Below are 18,922 nucleotides of genomic sequence, written 5' to 3'. Positions count from 1 at the left end.
GAGGGGACAAGGGAGTGGAGCCATCTGGTGGTGGCCAGTCCCAAAGCTCTCAAGAAATGGCAGGTGTCCTTCCAGCCCCTGGAAACAACGAGGCGGGCATCTTTTACATGCATCTCGCTAGTGGATTCCCCAGAAATGTAAAAGAACATCTCGGGTTCTCTGCACCTGCCCAAGAAAACTTGAAAAGGTGCCAACTGCTATTACATTCAGAGGAATGGCCGCTTCGTGGCAGAAAGGGACACGTTTCACTAGAGGTTGTTGCAGAAACAGCCTCAGAGAGAAAGCAAGCGGAGCAAGCCCCCCCCCGCCCCCGTTTCCATGCGGTTTGTCATGAGAGCCGTGAGCTGTGGAATGAGGCATTGCTTTCGGATGTGTGCACACAGCACGGCAAAAGAAGCCACTCCGAGTGGTATGTGGCAGATGGACTTTCCACCCATTGGGAGGATTTCTACGCCGCCTGACTCCTGAGTCAAATTTACAGGCAGGCAAAATCAGGAGAACAATATAACTCAGCAGGAATCCAATTAAATGCGGAAAGCCCGGTCCTAAATAGTCTCCTCCATCCCCATGGCACTGACTCGGGAGTAAATGCACTGAGACTCACAGCCGCACATTCTGGTGGCACAATCCACACCAGCTGTGCACCACTTAATTACTGGTATGGATGAGCTCAGTCCTATTGGCTGCTTGCACGGCTGGAGGGGCTTATGCCTCCGTCCACCTCACTGGGGCGGGGGGGGCACGACTAGTCAGCGCCTTCCCTTCCAAAATGCCCCAGCAGTGCTCAGAAGCTGGAGCTGCCTTTGCCAGCCGAGCTCACAGCCCAGCTTGCCTGCTCCACACTTTGCCTTGGCACCTTCCTCCCGTTCGTGGCTGGCTTCTGCGTCTCCGCTCAACCCAGATTGCCTTTCCCTGCCTGCCTGCCTGGATTCTTCTCCTGCCTCTTTAAAAATGCTCCCCAAGTCCAGCCTTTTCTTGTCTTAATATGTTTGCTGTAATCATCAAAAACACAAAGCAAGGTGCAAAAATAAGAAAATGTAGTAAGCGTGGCAGAATATGTGCATTATCATCAGAATATGTGCAATAACGGGCCGCTATTATCTTAACCCTGCAGGCACCTTAGACAGCTGCTGAGATCAGTTCCATCAGCAGCTCAGCCCAGCTAGTTCCTGTGAGTTTATCAGATCTGTCCAATAACAAAAAGGCTCGGGTCACCCATCAACTAACTTGATACTTCCCACATGTTTCTTTTTCCTGTGTCTGACACACATGAGAAAGATGAGCTCTGGAGACACATTTCTAGCAGCCAGCACGTCATTTCCCACCAGACACGACGTGATCCACCTTTGAGTTCTGGGCAACCCAAATCCTGGCTGCCATTGACAGATGATCTCTAAGTTCAACGGCTTGCTTTTGTTCAAAACCTTTTAAATACAGTAATCCCAAATGACAACCAAGGAATCCCCAAGGATCATTATGTTGGTCATCTGTCTTGTCTCTTCAGCATTTGCACCCAACAGCTCTGGTTTTCTTCTCTCAAGATTGTTCCCTTTCATTTTTAGACATTAAAAAAACACAAGAAAAGGTGGAGGGGGTGGTTAAAGTTGCAGGGCTTTATACATTCCATATGGAGCATATTCTGTTTGGTTTGTGTCCCCTCCTCTTTCCATTGCTGGTCAAATTCTGAGCCTTCAGGTAGAAACTTCTCTCTCCCTTTTAACTTTTGGGAGGCACTGAGCTTATTTAACATACTATCAAGTAGTTGAAACTAATAACCAACAACAACAGCATCTTCAGTCAAGAGCAGAGAATCTCAGGCACAGCGACTGTTCCTCAGTGAAGCCTCGAGCCCTGACCCAGGTGCATGGGTCCAGTGTGCAAACAGAAGCTGCCCCATTGTTGGGAAATGCTTCAAGTATACAGGGGGACCTCGTTACACACAGACTTGTTATCTGCAGTTTTGCGTATCAGCGGTTGGGGAAAAGACACCCGACCTCGGGATACGTGGGGGGGGGGGATATTTTAAAAAACACGTCGACCTCACATATCTGCGGGTCAGAGATGATCAGAAATGACCACAGAGGTCATTTCCAGCTGTCATTTGGGGTGTTTGGAGCTTCGTCAGAGCCACAAAATGGCTCCTGTCACAGAAAAAAGGCTTTAAAAGAGGGGCTTTTGGCCCATTGTTGGCCAATTCTCACTCCTTTTTGCTGCTTTGGGAATCCTTTTGGGTTGAAAAGAGGTATGGAAATATTCTAAAGACATGCTCATCCTAAAAATGGCTTGCCCACCTTTGAATTAGAGGCTATAGCAACAGGTGCAGGCTGAAGGAGTGATCTAATCACTGGGCCTGGCAACCCTAGACAGCACCGGAGTAAAGGATAAAGACAACCACTGCGAAGAAGGAACTTGCCATCATATGCGCACAACCACTTGATGTGCCCCATTGGCTGGATGCTCCAGCCAAGTGGGGGGGGGGACGTCTCATTGTGTCCCTGCAGCTCTCTTGGGTTTCTGATCAGGTGCAGCAATGTGGTAGGATTCCCCTTCGCATAGACAGGGCAATACAGAGGACCACCTCACCCTCCTGACTACATGCAGAACGTAGGAGTGGACTACTTGATACAGATTCTTGGAGGTTACCCACACACACACACAGCAAGATCAAGCCATTAAAATCTCCCAGCATTGCTTTCCATGGTTGAAAGCAAATTAGGGACATAGGGTCATAGGAAACTGCCATATACGGAGTCAGACCAATGGTCCATCTAGCTCAGTATCGTCTACCCAGACTGGCAGCGGCATCTCCAAGGTTGCAGGCAGGAGTCTCTCCCAGCCCTCTCTTGGAGATGTGGAGGGTGGACTTGGGATCTTTTGCATGCAAGCATGCCCACTGGGAGATGGCCCATCCCCTAAAGGGAATTTCTTCCAGTGCTCACACATGTCATCTCCCATTCATATGCAAACCAGGGCAGACCCCGCTTAGCAAAGGGGACCATTCATGCTTGCTACCACAAGATGCCGATTCCTGGAGACTTCAGACCAATCCTGGAGAGCTGGCGAGATGCATCCTTGCTTGATGAACAGTCATCTCTATTCAACCCTGGAGGTCTGGGCAGGGGCAGCAGGGTCTAGAGTCTTGACAATGAATGAGGTTGCTGCTGGGATATATCCACAGGGAGCAGCAGAGCCTTCAATCAGTAGAAAGGCACCTGCCTTGCATGCAGAAAACCCCAGGTGCAATCCTTGACATCTCGAGCTTTAAAAAGATCAGCGAGTTCTCCGCCAAGAGGCTCTGGAGAGCTGCTGCCAGTCAGAGTAGACAGCCCTGAGACAGATGGATGGATGCTCTGGCTTGGAATAAGGCAGCCTTGTAATTCTGCTCCATGGCAGAGCATGCACTTCACATGCAGAATGTCTCAGGTCCGTCTGAGTAAACAACACTGGGCTAGACAGACCAAGGCTCTGACTCAGATGGACCTGGGGCTGATCTGATCCCCTAATAGGAAAATTAAGCCTCTTAATTAAGAGGTGCTGCAGGCTGGGTGAGTCACGGGTGGCTCAATTCCAGCCACTCAAGAGGCACTATTAGGGCAGCAAACAGCTCCCCGCCCCCCGCCCAGTCCTTAAAACAATGGAGGGGGGAGGCCTTGGCTGGATAAAATGTATCCCAAAGTGCATCGTGCCTCTACTGAACAGTTTCCCTTCCCATGCAAAATGCCCCTCATGACTCACTTGCTCATCCTTCTGCTTCGATTCTCCCTCTTCCAGCTCAGAGCAAAGAGGAGCTATTCCAAAATAAACTCGCTGCCTAATCCAATGGGAGCCGTGTGCCAAAGACGCCAGCCAGCTGGTCGTCACCTTTGCAGCCAGCTCTGTGAGATCAAAGAGAACCAAGCAGGCTGGCAGCGACTATGTGCGCTGACAATGTGCGCTGCTTCCGATGGGGCAGTCAACTCTGAATGCCAAGACTTCTCCTTCCTGCTGCTGTCCGAAGGAGATAGTGGGTTTTCTTAGGAAAAGTGATATGTGTGGAATTCCGTAGCTTGTGGGAACCCTTGTGTTCCGACAAGGTGCTTTTGCATCTTGTCGAAGCCCCTTTGGGAATCTGGGGGGAGATAAGCATTTGAAGGGTAGGAATGTGCTCAATAAACCAAAAATATGCAGCACTTTAGACTATTCAAAGCACTTCACAGACTGAATTAGCTCACTGTGCTTCACGATAATCCTGGAAGGGAGGTCACTACCATCGGTCCATATTACAGGCCATGGGGCTGAGTGAGAAGCAGCTTGCCTCAAGCCAGAGACCAAGTTCATGGCAGAGGCAAGATCCAAAAGAAGCAGGAGGAAACTGCAAGGGTACCCAAGGCATTCTTCAGAGGCACTGACCAAGCAAAGCAGCTTTCCCTATGAGCCCAAAGCAAAACCACCAAGGACAAGATCTAAACACAGATCTCCATCTTTCATCAGAATGCTTTCCTTGCTCCCACATGTTACAATCATATGAGTGCCTTCAATCAGCAGGCAGCTCTACAGCAAAATTACTCTGGACTGTAAGTACCTTGGAGGAGAGCTGGTCTTGTGGTGGCAAGCATGAATTGTCCCCTTTGCTGAGCAGAGTCCATCCTGGTTTGCATTTGAATGGGAGACTACATGTGTGAGCACTGTAAGACATCCCTCTTAAGGGATGGGGCCTGTAGCGGATTAAAGCCTTTGTCTCAGAGCAAGCTCACGTGAGGGAAGGAAATGTTGAATCATCCCTACAGAGCTGCTTGGCTAGGCTCCCCCTAAAACTCTTCTGTATATTTCATACGTTCAAAAATGGATGCCACCACCTCCCCTCTTTATTGACAGAGCTTGAACCCCCCTGGGCTTGGGGTGGAATCCCAGAGAAAACTCTCTTTATTTTGCTATTCGAAAAGTTAAAAAAAATCTTCCACATGCAAGCCTACACATGCTAAGAAAACTGATAGCTGCTGAATGCCTGAGGAGATGTGTTTGCACCAGAGCAATCCCTTAGCCACTCCCTCTTCCAGAGTTAAAACCCAACTCAGAGAGGCTTGTAAAATAAAATAAAGGAAAGGGGGGAAAACCAGTTTTATTCAAGTCCTACAGACTGCTTCCATTTGAGGCTTACTCAGCTTTTAGTTACAGATAAAAATACTCAGTAGGTTACCAGAATACTTCAAAAATACCCCCAAATGATGTTGGGCAGCGCACTTTTAAAATCTTGGTTACCCAGTTGCAAAGGACAGGTATGTAGGACAATGCAAAAGCACATTAAATACATACAGAGTCTTTTCCTGAGCCCTAGGTGTATGGAGCCTAGTGTTTGTTACTTCAATTATGTTGTAGGTAAACTATAATAGAAAAGTCTCAGGAATACGCAAAACACACACACAAAAGGAATATAACTTCTAACACAAACTCTTACTAACCACTTTCTCCTGCCCTAAATTTCCGAAGCCAGAGCCCGGGCTTCCTTTTCTTGAACTCACCAAACTCTGGTTGAGAATTCAAGCTTCCAGCCCTCCTGGCTTTCCAGGACCTGCAGACAGTAGTGGCTGGTGGGCATTGGAGCTGTGACGGGGGGGCGGAAGGGGAGAACCTGGTCACCAAGACAGAAGTCTACCCCCTCCCTTTCCTTCACATTAGCGAGCTTGGGTATTTACCCAAGCCTCAAGCTGCTCCAGCCAATCTGATTCCTAGGGGGCTCCTCCTGGCCCTGCCCCCAGGAAGGAGGGGGGAATGTATTAAAAATATACTCCCTGAAGCAGCCAGGAAGTGCATTTTTAACCCATTATTTTTTTTCTTCCTGGGGCAGTGCCTGGAGGAGCCCCCTAGGAATCAGATTGGCTGAAGCAGCAGCATCATGCTTGGCCGGGCAACCACACCACCTGGGACAAACTAAAGAGGATTTGGGGGGCCCCAGAGGCTGTGGAGGCCCTGGACTTCGCACCAAAGTCCAGGGTGAAGAGCACCTCTGCCTCCAGGGCATAAGCAGAGAGTAAAGATCCTTTGTAGCGAATTTGAAAGTGAAAAAGGTAGCCCCAGCAGTAACAGGTATGTGCTGAAGACAAAGCCTCAAGGATTGGTTCCATGTTTCTCCATCCTTTGAGTGTATCTGGGGGAATGTCTGGGTAGACCCAAAAGGGTTTGTCTCTATGCTATTCTTGAAGCACTGAGAGCAATGTGGGGCAGAGGCGGTGTCTGGAGGTACAGGAATGACTCCGAAGGATTCCCTTAAACCCAAGCAGCTACTCAGTAAGAAAAAATATCAGCTAAAGAAAGCTGCAAGTTTATATACAAATCAAAGGTATTTATTTGTATATCCTCCTGTAAAACAGAAAATAAAGAAGGTTCCAACTGCCCCATAAGCCAATGTGGTGTCGTGATTGGGTAGTGGGATGAGGAGGACTGGGTCACTGGGAGACCCAGGTTCAAGCCCTCACTCACTCATGAAGCAGCTCCCTGGGTGATCTTGGGCCTCTCACTAATTCTCAGCCTAGCCTACCTTGAAGGATTGTTGTGAGGATAAAATGGGGCAGAGCAAACTTGGGATACTGTACATGGAATATCTGTTTCTGTGAGGAGCTCTCTCTCCCCGCCCCCCCCCCCAACTTTACAGGTTGTTGTGAGGAAAATGAGATATTCCCTACTTGCATCACTCTCTCACTGCTTGGGAAAGTCATACACACAGAATGTGTCCTCATGCTGACGTTCTTTAAAAATCTAAACACAAACTAAGCATTTATACTTTTGCATGTTTTAAAGACAGCAGGAATAGAAGGACAGTGAAAAAGATTTGAGGGGTGATGAGAGGCTCTAGAGGTGGGGTGGGGAAGGGGTGGGGAGTCAAGGAAGGGGAGAGGATGCAGCCCCATGGCCAGCCTAAAAGTGTGTGTGTGTGTGGTGGTGGGGGGTGCAGAATCACAAAAGCTGGGGTGGCCCAGGTTATAGGGCCTTTTCAAAACAAATTGCAGATGAGGGCACTTATAGTGAAGTAGTGCAAAAGTCAACCGAAATTGCAATTTTCTAAATCAATGTATTTAATAAATTCAATAAAAAATTCACATGATTAAAATAGTAAGCAGGTTTCCCTAAGCAATTACAACAGGAATATGTTTATTGTTTATAACAAATAAAAATCCACATAGTTTAAAACTGTGAACTGTATTCATTAACCAACTACAACAGAGTACTGTTATTTATAACAAATAAAAATCCACATAAACTGTAAACTATTTTCATTAAGCAACCACACAAGAGTACTTCTAGTTCTTAACAGAAGTCTTCTTCCCAGATAGCAGATAGCAGATGGGAAGCCCACCAACAGGAGAGGGTAGCAGACTCCTCTCTCCGGCCTTGCTCCCCTGAAACTTGCCTGCAATGAATTGCATGATCTGCAAGCTCTAGTAATGAATGTCAAGGAGCACAGTGAAAAAATGGGATGACTAAATGTCAAGAAGACTAAATTAATAAAATGGTGCATAGCTTCTGCCTTTTAGGATCAACTATCAACAGTAAAGGATCTAGCAGTCAAGAAATACGCCACAGACTAGCACTTGGTAGGGTTGCAATGAAGGCCTTGGAAAGGATATTTAGATGCCATGACATGACTACACCTACAAAGATTAGAATCTTTCAGACCATGGTTTTTCCTGTGACACCCTATGGATGTGAAAGCTGGACTTTGAAGAAGCAAGACAGAAAAAGCATTTACACTTTTGAACTTTGGTGCTGGAGAAGACTTTTGAGGATATCATGGACAGCCAGGAAAACAAACAAATGGAATCCAGAATTTCCACTCGAGGCACAAAGGACCAGGCTCAAACTATCATACTTTGGACACATTATGCAAAGACCCAGCTCCCTTGAGAAGTCCATAATGCTGGGGAAAGTGGAAGGAAAGAGGAGAAGAGGACGACCAGCAGCAAGGTGGATGGACTCCATTACAACAGCAATGAATGCCCCACTGAGAGATCTTAAAGGCCAAGTTGAAGACAGATCATCCTGGAGAGAATCTATCTATGTGGTTACTAAGAGTCGACACCGACATGACGGCACTTAATCAAGCAAAGCAAGCAAACAAGCATTCATGTATACTTTCTCCTTATTTATTCAACTTATATGCTGAACAGAGGTTTAGCTATAATTGAGTGGATGGGTTCAAAGAACCCCCCTGAGCTCCTGAGAGCACCCCAGTGGTGCCCCCCATCTTCTCCATTATCTCTCTAACTCCAAGGGACCGCTGGAGAGAATTATTATTATTATTATTACAACATTTATATCCCGCTCTTCCTCCAAGGAGCCCAGAGCGGTGTACTACATACTTCAGTTTCTCTTTCACAACAACCCCGTGAAGTAGGTTAGGCTGAGAGAGAAGTGACTGGCCCAGAGTCACCCAGCTAGTATCATGGCTGAATGGGGATTTGAACTCGGGTCTCCCCGGTCCTAGTCCAGCACTCTAACCACTATACCAAGAAGGGTGAACACTGGCCCCCTTTCACCTAGCTACGCCCCTGATGCTGAACATATACTCTTCACACGAGAGAAGCTGGATTGGAAGAAGATGAGTATGGTTTTAAAGTTGGAGGAAGAAACGTCAATAACCTGCGCTACGCTGATGACACCACTCTGATAGCTGAGAATGCAAATGATCTGCAAGCTCTAGTAATGAAAGTCAAGGAGCACAGTGAAAAAATGGGATGACTAAATGTCAAGAAGACTAAACTAATGAAACAGGTACAGCAACCAGCCTCAGAATTGACAATGAAGGCATTGAAATGGTGAATAGCTTCTGCCTTCTAGGCTCGACCATCAATGGTAAAAGATCCAGCAATCAAGAAATACTCCACAGAGTAGCACTTGGTAGGGCTGCAATGAAGGCCTTGGAAAGGATATTTAGATGCCATGACATGTCTATACCTACAAAGATTAGAATCATTTGAACAATGGTTTTTCCCGTGACTCTGTGTGGATGCGAAAGCTGGACTTTGAAGAAGCAAGACAGAAAAAGTATTGACGCTTTTGAACTTTAGTGCTGGAGAAGACTTCTGAGGATACCATGGACAGCCAGGTAAACAGACAATAATGGATCACAGAACAATTCCATCCAGAATTTCCACTCGAGGCACTCAAACTATCATACTTTGGACACATTATCTGAAAATCCAGCTCCCTTGCAAAGTCTATAATGCTGGGGAAAGTTGAAGGAAAGAGAAGAGGACAACCAGCAGCCAGGTGGATGGACCTGATTATGACAAAAATGAATGCACCACTGAGAGACCTTCATGGCCAAGTTGAAGATGGATCATCCTGGAGAGAATCTATCTAGGTGGTCACTAAGAGTCGACACTGACTTGGTGGCACTTAATCAACCTATCAATCAATCAAAAAAGCAAGCATGGCTTTTCCTGGATTGTTCTGTGAGACACTCTGAGCCCTTTCTCCCGAGCCCATGAGCAGGCTTGAGGGCTCACAACAGGGAAGGCAGAAGCAGCTTACCTTCCCCGCAGATTATCTCAAAGAGTTGCTGGGCATGTGGATTACTTGCCCAGATGAGCTGCTGCTGCCTCAAACAGCCCGGAGATCCATCCAGGGTGCGTCGTCCCACCCCCCAGAAATCCCACAATGCAAGTGTCCAGTGCATTGTGGAGATCCCCCTTGCGACGGCTGCCAGTGCTGACACATGAGCAGTTAACCCAGTTTAAGGGTGCACTTGCAGCCTTAACTTCGGCTGACCAGCAGCCTCCCTAGAGGGGATTGCCACCAAGGCACTGCTGGGACCCATGCAGCTCCTGGTGGTTCTCACGGGCACTCGAGCCAAGGCGTAGCTGCTCCTGAGAACAGCCTCTCTGGGTCCCAGCACTACCAGGTCATCTGGAAGCCAGGTAAGCACTCTGCATGCCCACCCTCCAGCAATCTGCACGCAAAGTGCTCTGAAGGTAAATTTCAGACAGAGAGAGTGCTGATGCTTTGTCTCACAGAGACCCCTGTGTGTGTGCAGAAACCCGAAATCAGCCTATCTGCCTCATTTGGGAAGAAGGCGGGGCGGAATAAGGGGCTCTTTTGCTGCCTTCGCTCCCTCCCTCCCTCCCTCCATGAGTCAGTCAGTGATGAGTGCTTTCAGTTCAGCCACAGCACGCGCCCCCCAGAGCAGCCATCACATAGTTTGAGAAGAATGAGAGCTCTCGCCACCCCCGTCCCGCTCTGCCACCAATCAGCAGTGGCTTCAAATTTATATTATTTTATTTTTAAAGACAACCCCTGCCCCTAAGTGGCCATGCCCCCCTCCCGGAGTCCCCGTCTCCATTTCAGCCAACACAATGTTGGCAATCCTACAGTAAACGGTTGTTGTTGGGTTTTTGCCAAAGTCGCCCCCACTTGAGAAATAGAGAAGATCACGGCACTAACCCCATAAAGTCTTGAAGTTTATGTTAAGGCCATAACGAAGAGAGGAGGAAGTGGACTGGAGGTGTTCCTTTTTGGACAAATGCAGCTCAGGAGGGAAGGTGGATTCTGCTCAGGACTTTGGGGCACATGAGCATCAATGTTTTGCCCAGAGGGTGAGGGTGAATTTTACATCTGTGGTGGGCCTGTGTTTGGGCTGAAAGGTTTTAGAAAATGGTTATTAGCACTTGGAATGAGATTTCCCAATTATAATTGAGTCCAAAGCCAAGACTATGCTGGATGGATTATGCAAAACACATTCCAAATAAAATAACTCTTGTGAACCAATAATTTACTTATCAACAGCTCCTAGACAAGTAGTTGCAAATCACTAGAAAGCAATAATGAGACCTACTAAGTCTGAACAGCTAACCAAGATACGGGGTATAATTAAAGTGGGTAAGTGAACAGACTATTTAGAATTTAATAACAACTTTGAAAAAGCATGCAAATTGTGGAGACCAGTCCTTAATTGTGTCTCAAGTGAGATCCCTATTTTTTATTGTCATGAGCAAGTATATTTTCATCTACTATGATTTGCTTGATATCCCCTCTAATGCAGAAGAGACAGATGTCATCAGTCTCTGTAATGGTCTAAGCAATACATTTTTTTTATTGCCTGTGTTATGTTTGATGTCTTTTAATAACAATTCTTCTTTTTTAATGTGCTGTTTTCTTACAGAAAATGCAGCCATTTCCAGCAAATAGTCATTTCCTATAGAGACGATTTCCTGTGCAAAAGTAGCATGGGAGAAAGTGTGGGTCCCCAGCTGGAGTGTGTGTGTGTGTGTGTGTGTGTGTGTGTGTGTGTGTGTGTGTGTCCCCAGTCTGATTTTTTATTTAAGAGGGGGGTCACTTCTGGCCCCATTTTCAAGCCCTTCCCTTGATGACAAGCAGAATGCCCTGTGTCCATCTGGTTTCACAGGGCTTGGAAAAGGTTAAAGTGTGCCCTCGAGTCGGTGTTGACTCCTGGTGCCCACAAAGTCCTGTGGTTGTCTTTGGTAGAATCCAGGAAGGGTTTACTATTGCCTACTCCAGCACAGTATGAGACGATGCCTTTCAGCATCTTCCTATATTGCTGCTGCCCTGATATAGGTGTTTCTCATAGTCTTGGGAACATACCCGCGGGGATTTGAACCAGCAACCTCTTGCTTCCTAGGCAAGTTACTTCCCTGCTGTGCCATTAGGTGTCTATGGGGCTTAGGGTCAGCTGAAAATGCTCAGCTGGGCTGGTACGGCACTGTCAAGCCACAGAGCCCTGTCTGCCAGGTCTGCAATGAGACCAGAAGGCTGGTGGTTGGTGGAGCACCACCGCTGGGCAAGGTTTGTAAGGGGTGGTGGCAGGCCACCTGCCTCCTCTGCCAACCCGCCACCTGAGGCAGCCACCTCCCTGGCCTCAATAGTGGGCTGGTTGTGTGTGCCTGGAACCAAGGAGGGAAGGAAAACCCAAAGGTGGTGAATAAGTTGACAACAACTTTATTCTGTGAGGCCTGATGCATTTTGAGTGTGCGCTCTTTTTCAGAGGCAAATATACTCTTACGCTCTTACTGGAAATTCTATCCTGCACCAGCACACACTCAGAATGGATCAGGTCTTCCAGGCTGAAGCTGTTGTCAACGTATTCAGCACCTTTGGGTTTTCCTTCCCTCCTTGGGTCCTGGTTTTCTGGTGCTGCATCATTCCACCCCACCCTGCCTTTTTCTTCCTGGCTGTGTCTGCCTCATATGCAAGCCCGCCTGGATTCATGTGGGAGCTGCGTTCAGATCACTGTTCTGAGCTCCTCGGAGGAAGAACGGGATATAAATGTAATAAATAAATAATAAATAAATCATGGCTACCATGAACGTGGATGCTCGGGAGGAAATGTGAAGGCTCTCAGCCCCTCTGATCCAGAAAGCAAAGCTCGCTTCTGCTGTCTCTCCAACACCACAATTGCCCTTTCTGCCAAGCATCTGAAGACACCGTTTGGAGTGCTACGTGGAAAATGTTAGTTTGTGAAAATATCAGATTTTCTTCTCAGCAAAATCTTGTTCCTTCCTTGAGGAAATTGCTCACTTCGTAATACAGTAGTTATTGATTGGGGCACAAACTAGAAGAAATCCTTTTAAGAAGATACACGTTCAAAGCAGAAAATTGCCTGGTTCCTGGCTCCAGGATCTTATTCTGGAGGACAACCGAGTGGCGAAAACTGCAAGAAACCTTCAGAATGCAAACACAGCCAGTATTGACAGAGGAGTCACTTGCACTAGGAGAAGGCCAGCAATGTTCGCTTCTCTTGCTACTTTCCCTACAGAGTGTGAGTAGCAAATACGCTTGCCTGTGGGTTTTGCAGGGCTTCTGATGCAGCTGTCGCATGTTCGACCCGCCAAAGCATTAATCTGTTAAGGCACGTGGAATTCAGGAACATGCTTCTCCCTCTGATGTGGGGCTAATTTCAGAGCTGTTGCTTGCCGTCTCTCTGTCCCCTCCATTTCCCAGAATGGATCAGTGTTGTGCCTCTGGTGTGTGTGGAGTAGGAGAGCTGGTCTTATGGTGATTGATTGATTGATTCAATCAATGCCGTCAAGTCGGTGTCAACTTTTAGCAACCACATAGATAGATTCTCTCCAGGATGCTAAGTAGGGTCTGCCCTGGTTTGCATTTGGAATGGAGACTATATGTGTGAGCATTGTAATACAAATACGATGAATATTTATATACTGCTTGTCAACAAAAGTTCCCAAAGTGGTTTACATAGATATAAAGAAATAAATAAAATGACTCTCTGTCTCCAAAGGGCTCACAATCTAAAAAAGAAACAACAGATAGACGCCAGCAACAGCTACTGGAAGGATGCTGTGCTGGGGACAGATAGGGCCAGTTGCTCTCCCCCTGCTCAATAAGAGAATCACCACTTTTTAAAGATGCCTCTTTGCTTAGTTACAACCACAACAAAAATATTTATATATTGCTTTTCAACAAAAGTTTCCAAAGTGGTTTGCACAGAGAAACAATAAACAAACAAGATGGAACCCTGTCCTCAAAGGGCTCACAGTTGAAAAAGAAACATAAGACAGACACCAGCAACCGCCACTGGAGGGATGCTGAGCTGGGGGTGGAGAGGGCCAGTTACTCTCCTCCTGCTCAATCAAGAGAATCGCCACATTAAAAAGGCGCCTCTTTGCCAGTTAGCAGGGGAGAGTAGTAGGGGCACTGTAAGATCTTCCCCTGAGGGGCTGGGGCCACTCTGGGAAGAGCATTTGCATGCTTGCAGAAGGTCCCCAGTTCCCTCCTGGCTGCACCTCCAAGACAGGGCTGAGAGAGGCTCCTGCCTGCAACCTTGCAGAAGCTGCTGCCAGTCAATACGGAGCAAGACAGACCACGGGTCTGACTCGGGAGAAGGCAGCTTCCTAGGTTGTCGACCAAATGCTGCACGTTACATGTATGTAGGAAAGGAGACTCCTAATGGAAAATTCAATATTTTCAGCAGAAATGCAATATTTTCTGCTGCCAACAGCAAATCAGATAAGCCCGACTTGAAAGCTCCTCAGGCATATTATCCGCTTAGGACTGATAAGAGCAAGAAGTGGATATCTTCCTGACACAGTCTGGTCTGCAAAAAGTGGCACATCAGGCCGGCTAAGGGTGGCGTCGAGAAGGCTCAGGCCAGATCTCACCTCAGTTCTGAATGCACTCAGAGGCCTTTGCCCTCAGAGCCCCACAGAAGCGCTGCTGGTTCAGCCGCAAGGCGTCTCTAGTGCTGCCCCCCTGCTGTTTCCCACAGTGCCCCCCCACACATTGGGAAGCCGCAAGCAGAGCAGGAAGACCACCCTCTGCTTTGACTACCCAAGCCATTGCTTGCCCCCAGCCATGGCTAATCAGAGGTAGACTTCTCCTGCACATGGCAGCTCCATTCAGCTAGCATGGCTAATGGAGCTCTCTACTCAACAGAGCCCTCTACTCTTGACTTTGTCTAACCTTTTATAAGCATCTAACAGGCACAAACCAAGGAAACTGCAGCTTACAGCCTCACATTATAAGGGACCAAGTCAAACAAAATGACTGAATTTCAAGATCTACATAATGTATTTTCATTTAAAGGTATTTCTAATGCAAATTATTGCTTATAGCTCTTTTTTGTCAGAAGCTACTGCCGAGCAGCTTCATCAGGTGCCCCCAACCAAGGGTGAGTTCTACAGCCGAGGCATGAAGCCAACCCGCTCTCCCCACACCGACTGCTAACTGGACAGATGCAGAAGGCCTTGGCCGGGGAACAAACTGAGAGGAACTGGATGGATCGCTCACAATCTGAAGCCAGTGTGTGTGTGTGGGGGGGGGGGTTGCTGACCATCAGGGCTGGAAAAGTCCTGGAAAAACAGACCCTGGAATCCCAAGGCTGCCCAAATGGCACCCTCTGTTCTGAAAGGGGCTCCCCCCAAGGCCTGAGAGGGGCCGGGTTCTTTGAACCCATCCGCTCCATCATAGCGACACCCCTGCCCCGGCACGCTCTACGGGCTCATCCAGGGGGACACGGGACGACCCACCACCACCAGCCCTGCAACGCAGATACAATCTACCCCCGGAGCGGGACTTGTCGGTCTGTCTGGCACTCTGTGCCTGCTCCGGGTGCCTCTCAGCCCGGCTGGGTCCGCTCTTCCAGGGCAGGGCTCGGCAACCGGGGCGCTGTCTCCCGCGCTGTTGCTGAACTGCAGCTCCCCTCCTCCTCCCGCGCCCCCGGCAATGTTTTGGGGCTGAGGAGGCGGCGGCGGCGGAGGGTTGCAGCCAGTTCAGCCGCCGCGGGAGGGAGAGCCCAGGCTGCCCGGCTCAGCCTGCCCCAAGGTTGAGGCAAGGGCTGCAGAGGCTGAGCCCACAGCGAGCCAGGCCGGCCACGACCCCTCCTCCGGGGAGCCTGCTTGGGGAGATGGGCAGAAGAGCAAGCCTCCTTGGCCAGCACCCCCCCCCCCAGCAGCTCGCCAGTCCGCGGCCAGCCCCGGCCTCTTCCTCCTGCTCCTCGGTGGCCCCGGGGGCGGGCGGCTCCCTCCCTCCCCCCCCGCCCGCCGCCTTCCCTCCGGCGAGCACCGCTGCGCTGCCCCCCGACGGCGCCCCCTCCCTGGCGGTCCCGCAGCAGCGGCGGCAGCAGGTGGGGCGCGCGCCTCTTCCGGGCCGCCGCGGCGCTCACCTGTCCACGGCGATGGCCGTCATCGAGTAGATGCTGGCGAAGACGGCGGCCACCGGGAAGAAGTTCTGGAAGCGGCAGTAGAAGGCGCCGTAGTACCAGACGTTGTGGACGGCGTAGGTGAAGTTGACCAAGGTGTTGAAGGCGGCCATGGAGGCCTCGGCGAAGGCCAGGTTGACCAGGAAATAGTTGGTGACGGTGCGCATCCTCTTGTGCGCCAGGATGATCCACATCACCACCACGTTGCCCACCACGGCCACCAGCACCACCAGCGCGTAGGCCACGGCCCAGAGCGCCACTTGCCACGCCGGCTGCTCGAACGGGTTGCTGCCGTCGTCGGGCCACGAGGCGTTGAGCGAGCCGTTGAGCGCCGCCGCCGCCGCCGCCGCCACCGCGCTGGGCGCCTCCGCGCCGCCGCCGTCCATCGCCCGCCTTAGGGGAACCGGGGCGGCGGCGGAGGAGGCGGCGGCGGCGGCATGCGAGAGTCTCGACGAGGCGGGCGGGCGGGCGAGCGCCCTCGCCGCCAGCAAGGCAGCAGCCGCCCGGAGCTAAGCAAAGCGGCCGGCAAGGGCTGCTGCTCCGACCCTCGAGGAGGAGGACGACGCTTGCCGCCGCCGCCGCTAGCACCGAGACTGCCGCGGCCGTCGGGGCTTGGCAGAGTCGCTCCTCCCGTGGGCGGCGGGCGGAGGCCTGTGGGTCGCTCTCGGGCAAGTTTGCGCCGCTTGGCGCACGGGACGGATCCCTCCGGAGCGGGGGTGCGAGGCGACCCCCGACGCCCCCTGGGCTGGCGGCTGCTGCTCCTCCGGTCCTGGCCCGCCCGCCGGCCCGCAGCAGCCGCTGCCCTCGCGAGCAAAGGCTGGGCTGCGGCAGCGAAGCGGCTTTTTATAGCCTGGCGGCGGCGGCGGCAGCAGCGCGTCAGGAAAGAGGAAGGTGGGCAGAGGCGGCGCGCGGGCGGGCAGGCAGGCAGGCACCACACGCGGGCGCGCACCAACCGCTGGACCGATGTTGGTCGGTGGCTGGTGCTGGCTGCCCGCCGCGACCCGCCGGAGACTCGGGGACTCTTGGCCAGGGCAGCGGAGCGGGCCGTGCGGGGTTCACTCCTCCTGGCCCCCTTCCCGCTGGGTCGCCCTGAATGCTTGTGGGGAGCGTGATTCCGGCGGCGGCGGCGGCGGCGGGGGAGAATCCACGGGAATGCCTCCCTCAGGAGGAGCCTCGCTCCACCTCCTCTGCCCCTGCCTTGAGCCCCCCCTTGGCTGCCGCTGGTGTTCAGAGGTAGACTGCCCCTGCGCGCGGCAGCTCTATGTTGCAGGCCTAGGGGAATTGCCTTGCTAGGTGCTCTAGCAGCCATCCAGAAGCAGCAGCAGCAGCAGCGTTTGAAGGCATCAGCCCTGCCTCCATCCTTTGTCCCCCTGCTTGTGCCTGTTACTCAGAGACAGGCTGCTTCTGAACGTGGAGGGGAGAGAGGCTCCCTCCCGCTGACCTGGTGACTAGCCGCCACTGACAGCTCTTTCGCCCAGGGATCTGCTCAGCAGCAGCAATCCCTTGGCAGCCTGGAGGCCGCCGCTGTTTCCCCTGGAGGGGCAGCAGCAGCAGCAGCACCCAGCTGTGGCAAGCAGAGGGCAGAAGAAATGGCCTTGCAGGAGCAGGCGAACCTCTGTCCATTTAGCCAGCCTTCTGTTCCCAGCTTCTGGAAGCTCACATGGTATCAGCCCTCTTTGGAGTTTGTCCTCAGCATCTGAGACTCATGACTTGTCCCCTTAGCTAAGCAGGGTCCGCCCTGGCTGCATATGAACGGGAGACTTGATGTGTGAGCACTGGAAGAGATTCCCTTCAGGGGATGGAGCCGCTCTGGGAAGAGCAGAAGGTTCCTCCCAGTTCCCTCCCTGGCTTCTCCAAGATAGGGCTGAGAGAGATTCCTGCCTGCAACCTTGGAGAAGCCGCTGCCAGTCTGTGAAGACAATACTGAGCTAGATGGACCAAAGGTCTGACTCGGTAGAAGGCAGCTTCCGATGTCCCACTCCCTATGTGCCTCGGAAGATGGAGGCTCCGTTCAGCTGTAATGGGTCAGATGGCCTTCGGCAGACCCCCCTCCTCTTCCAGGAGCCTGCCTCATTCCTTGGGAAATGCCATGTCTCTTGTGCTCCCTGCAATTTCCAGGGGAAGTTCACCTGCACAAGCCTCCTCTTCTTCACACAACACACAGTGCATGGAGTTTTCTCTGGGTGTGTGTTTGTGTGGTGATGCCTCCTGGTCTAGATGGTTTTAAAGGGAGATTAGAGACCTCCGTGGAAAAGGAAGAGGGAAGATATGGCGGTGGGGGGGGGGAGAGAGACTCCCCATTCAAAGGCAGAAGACGGCTGCTGGGAGGCAGCAACAGCAAATGGCAGCAGGATTGGTTGCCCAGCTTGTCAGCTCCCCAGCAGCATCTGGCTGGCCAGGCTGAAGCAGGACGCAGGACTAGAAGGGCAGCCTTGCATCCGCTCCAGCCGAGGCTCTTCCCACGCCTTAAAAATGGTTGCAAAACTGCTTTGAGGAGTGTGTGTGTGTGTGTGTGTGTGTGTGAGTGACATCACATGCACTGGACAATTAGCACCATCAACCATGGGCCTTTGCTACAGAAGAACTGTTTTCCAGAGGTCAGCCCTGGAGAGGAAAAGTTATGTTTCTATTGAACAAAAACAAACAAAACCCACCAAAAAATATAAATAAAAAATGGGCCTCCCTGCCTCAAAAATGCCACATCTCTCTCCCCTTGAAAGCTGCTTATGAAGGGAATCATTACGAGCTGCGTGTGGGTCTAAAAGGAAACCCTGAGATCGACTGCTTTAAAAAACATGGAATTCATCTTGGTCTGGGCTGGCTTTTCCATGCACAGATTCCCTCTGGCTTTGGGGTATTAAAAATGTATGTGTTGGATGTGCAGCCGGTACCCTCCTCCTGCTTCCTATTCATTTACGTGCCCCCCCCCGATAAAAGTGTGCATTTGCTTCTGCCCAGAAATGGGCTCTAGCACCAAGGAGGTTGCTCCTCTCTTTCCCGCCCCGCCTGAGAGCCCTGCTGTGCAGGCTGGCCATTCACCAGGTAGAGCTACGCAGTTGCAGTGCAGCTCTACTTGACGGATGGCCAGCCTGCAGGCAGCGTGGCTCTCAGGTGGGGAGGGGGAGAGAGGAGCATCCTGTGCTGCCTCCTGTGCTGCCCCCTTTGGCTACTGGGTCCCCGATGGCCAATGCGGGCCGGAAGGGCGGCGGCTGCTGCTCTCGGCTTCTTGGCAGTGGTCCACTTAACAATGGAGACACCACAGCCTGCAAGCCTCTA

General features: G+C 51.1%; 1 protein-coding gene across 1 annotated transcript in view; it reads right to left on the bottom strand.

Annotated features, from left to right (window-relative positions):
- Positions 1-16,091, bottom strand: part of TACR1 (tachykinin receptor 1) — a 43,260-nt gene extending 27,169 nt beyond the window's left edge. The window contains exon 1 of the mRNA XM_053269932.1: positions 15,611-16,091. Coding sequence (XP_053125907.1) covers positions 15,611-16,032 — 422 coding nt within the window. The 5' untranslated portion in view covers positions 16,033-16,091. The remainder of the gene's footprint in view (positions 1-15,610) is intronic.
- Positions 16,092-18,922: the final 2,831 nt, after the last annotated feature.

This window comes from Hemicordylus capensis, chromosome 8, assembly GCF_027244095.1.
Source record: "Hemicordylus capensis ecotype Gifberg chromosome 8, rHemCap1.1.pri, whole genome shotgun sequence".
Classification (NCBI taxonomy): domain Eukaryota; kingdom Metazoa; phylum Chordata; class Lepidosauria; order Squamata; family Cordylidae; genus Hemicordylus; species Hemicordylus capensis.
The sequence above is the reverse complement of the archived record's forward strand: the minus strand, read 5'-3'. Positions and strand labels throughout refer to the sequence as shown.